Source organism: Grammomys surdaster, unplaced genomic scaffold (genome assembly GCF_004785775.1).
Source record: "Grammomys surdaster isolate TR1022 unplaced genomic scaffold, NIH_TR_1.0 125946, whole genome shotgun sequence".
NCBI lineage: Eukaryota > Metazoa > Chordata > Mammalia > Rodentia > Muridae > Grammomys > Grammomys surdaster.
Genome location: NW_021620768.1, coordinates 2,296,839 through 2,299,095, shown reverse-complemented (window position 1 = coordinate 2,299,095; position 2,257 = coordinate 2,296,839). Strand labels below are relative to the sequence as shown.

Sequence of the window (2,257 nt, the reverse complement as noted above, 5' to 3'; positions counted from 1 at the left end):
ATATGTAACAGTGTGTTATTGCCGAAAAAGGCCAGAGTTATTGGGTGCTCTGAAACAAACTGGGGTCCTGTGTAACAGTAGTACTCACCTTTAACTTTAGACACAGCTTTTCTGCTCATTTTAAATTTTATTCTATATTTTAAAAAAGATTCATTTTTATGTGTACAAGTGTCAAGGAAATCAGAAGAGGGCAATGAGTACCCCAAGCTAAAGCTACAGTCAGCTGTGAATCATGAGGCTATGAGTTGCCCAACATGGGTGCTGAGAACTAAATTCAGGTCCTCTGGAAAAGTAGCAAGTGTTCTAAACCACTAGTCATGGCTCCTGCCCTTTTATACCCTCTTAAATAAAAATTATTATTATTATTACTATTATTAATGTGTGCATGCTTGCATGTTATGTGTGTAAGTAGCATAAGGGCCACAGCAAGCATCTGGAGGTCAGAGGATAGCTTTGTGGAGTCAGTTCTCTCTCTGTTTGCCTTTATAAGGGCTCTGGGGAATCTAACTTAGGTCATTGGCAAGTGCCTTTATCTGCTCAGCCATTTCCACAGCCCTGACCTTGAGTCCTTTTATATTCTTGCCTACACCTCTCAAGTTCTGAGAGTACAGGTTTGTGTCCCTAGGCATAGTTTTACGTGGTACTAGGGATCCAATCCAAGGCTTCTTGCATGCTAGGCCAGCGTTCTAGCAAGTGAACCACATACCAGCCTTTGGTTACTTAAAAAAATCCACACAAACAACAAAAAATACCCTTTTATTTATTGTCATCATTATGTTTGGGTATGAGTGTGGAAGGTTAGTGTGCCATGACATACAAATGAGACTCTGTTCTCTCCTTATATGATATGAGACCCATATCGCAGGGCAGTGGTGGCGCATGCCTTTAATCCCAGCACTTGGAGGCAGAGGCAGGTAGATCTCTGAGTTTGAGGCAAGCCTGATTTACAAAGCATGTTGCTAGGGCTACACAGTAAGCCCTTGTATAAAATGAAAAACAAAGTATATATACTTTTGCCTATAGTTGGATTGAGACTTCATGTAGAAAACAGTCCAAACTTCATAAAGTTCAGCAATATTTAAGTTAACAAGCAAATCACACAATTTAAAAAGAAGTCAGTACTAAAAAACTATTTTACCTCTCTCTATTAGACATTGGCTTCATCTGTAACTGTGGAGTCAACCGTGTTGGGGTGTTGATGTTTTCACTGGGCTCTTCAGAGGGATGGCCTCTCTAAAAATTCATGTAGGGGAGAGCACAGGGAGAAAAAGAAGAATCCATCAGACATCACCTCTGAAATGATAAAGCCAGGGTTAAGAGGAAAGCCTGTGGTGGCCCTTGCTCTAGTGAGTGCCTGAAGAGGACTGAGGATAGCCTTTAGTGAAGCCATGAGGTCATGTTTTACCCTTTTCTTCAGCTTGTGCTTGGACTTTCGCTTCTCTTTCGACCGTGCAGATTTTCTATGTGTGCTCGAAGGCTGGCTGCCTTTATGGCTAGAGAGTCCATTCATCCGCTGACTTTTGCCTCCAATGATTCCTCGACACTTCTCAAAACCACATTTACAAAGTTGCTGTAAGAAAGAGAATTTTTTTTTAACCTTGTACATGTCTCATCACAAGTTCAAAGAGGAACTGGATCTCCAAAGTTAAGCATGAATTAAAATATGTAAATGTAAACATGCAAGTAACCAATTGAAGTATATTCTGGTGGCTTAAGTCTATAGTCGCAGCACTTGGTAGATGAAGGCAGGAAGATCTGGAGTTCACCCTACAGCAGAAGCCATCAGAGGGAAGCCTGCCTCAAAGAAACCAAAATGAAGGAAGCAGAGGCTCAGAGGACAGGGAGGGAGGAACTGACTCGAACAGTGAGGTGATGATGCATGCTCCTACGACCTCAGCACTCTAGAAGCAAGTCAGGCTACCCAAGGTTTCTGTTACAAACCAATGAGCCAACTGATCAAACTGATCAAAATCCATCAATATGAAACCAACCTAGTCTATACAACAAGTTCTAGGTTTGCCAGGGGTATATAGCAAGAACCTCTCTCAAAAACTGAAACCCAAAGAAGGAAAGACTAAACTTAAGTGAAGTGACACCAAAAAACATGACTGAAGAACGACAACAGCAGGGTGCGGTGGTTTTCAGAGTTCTGAGACAATGAGACCCACGCACGAAAGAATGAAGAGCAGTCTTTCTCAGTGTGACTGGCTCTCAATGGCGCTCTCTCTCTCTCTCTCTCTCTCTCTCTCTCTCTCTC

The 2,257-nt window shown here is 42.0% G+C and overlaps 1 protein-coding gene across 1 annotated transcript in view; it reads right to left on the bottom strand.

The window, feature by feature from the left end:
• Positions 1–2,257, bottom strand: part of Ash1l (ASH1 like histone lysine methyltransferase) — a 112,916-nt gene that overhangs the window by 30,434 nt on the left and 80,225 nt on the right. Inside the window, exons 13-14 of the mRNA XM_028753089.1 lie at positions 1,406–1,570; positions 1,139–1,233 (exon numbers count right to left, since the gene is read on the bottom strand). Of these exons, the coding sequence (XP_028608922.1) occupies positions 1,139–1,233; positions 1,406–1,570 (260 nt within the window). The remainder of the gene's footprint in view (positions 1–1,138; positions 1,234–1,405; positions 1,571–2,257) is intronic.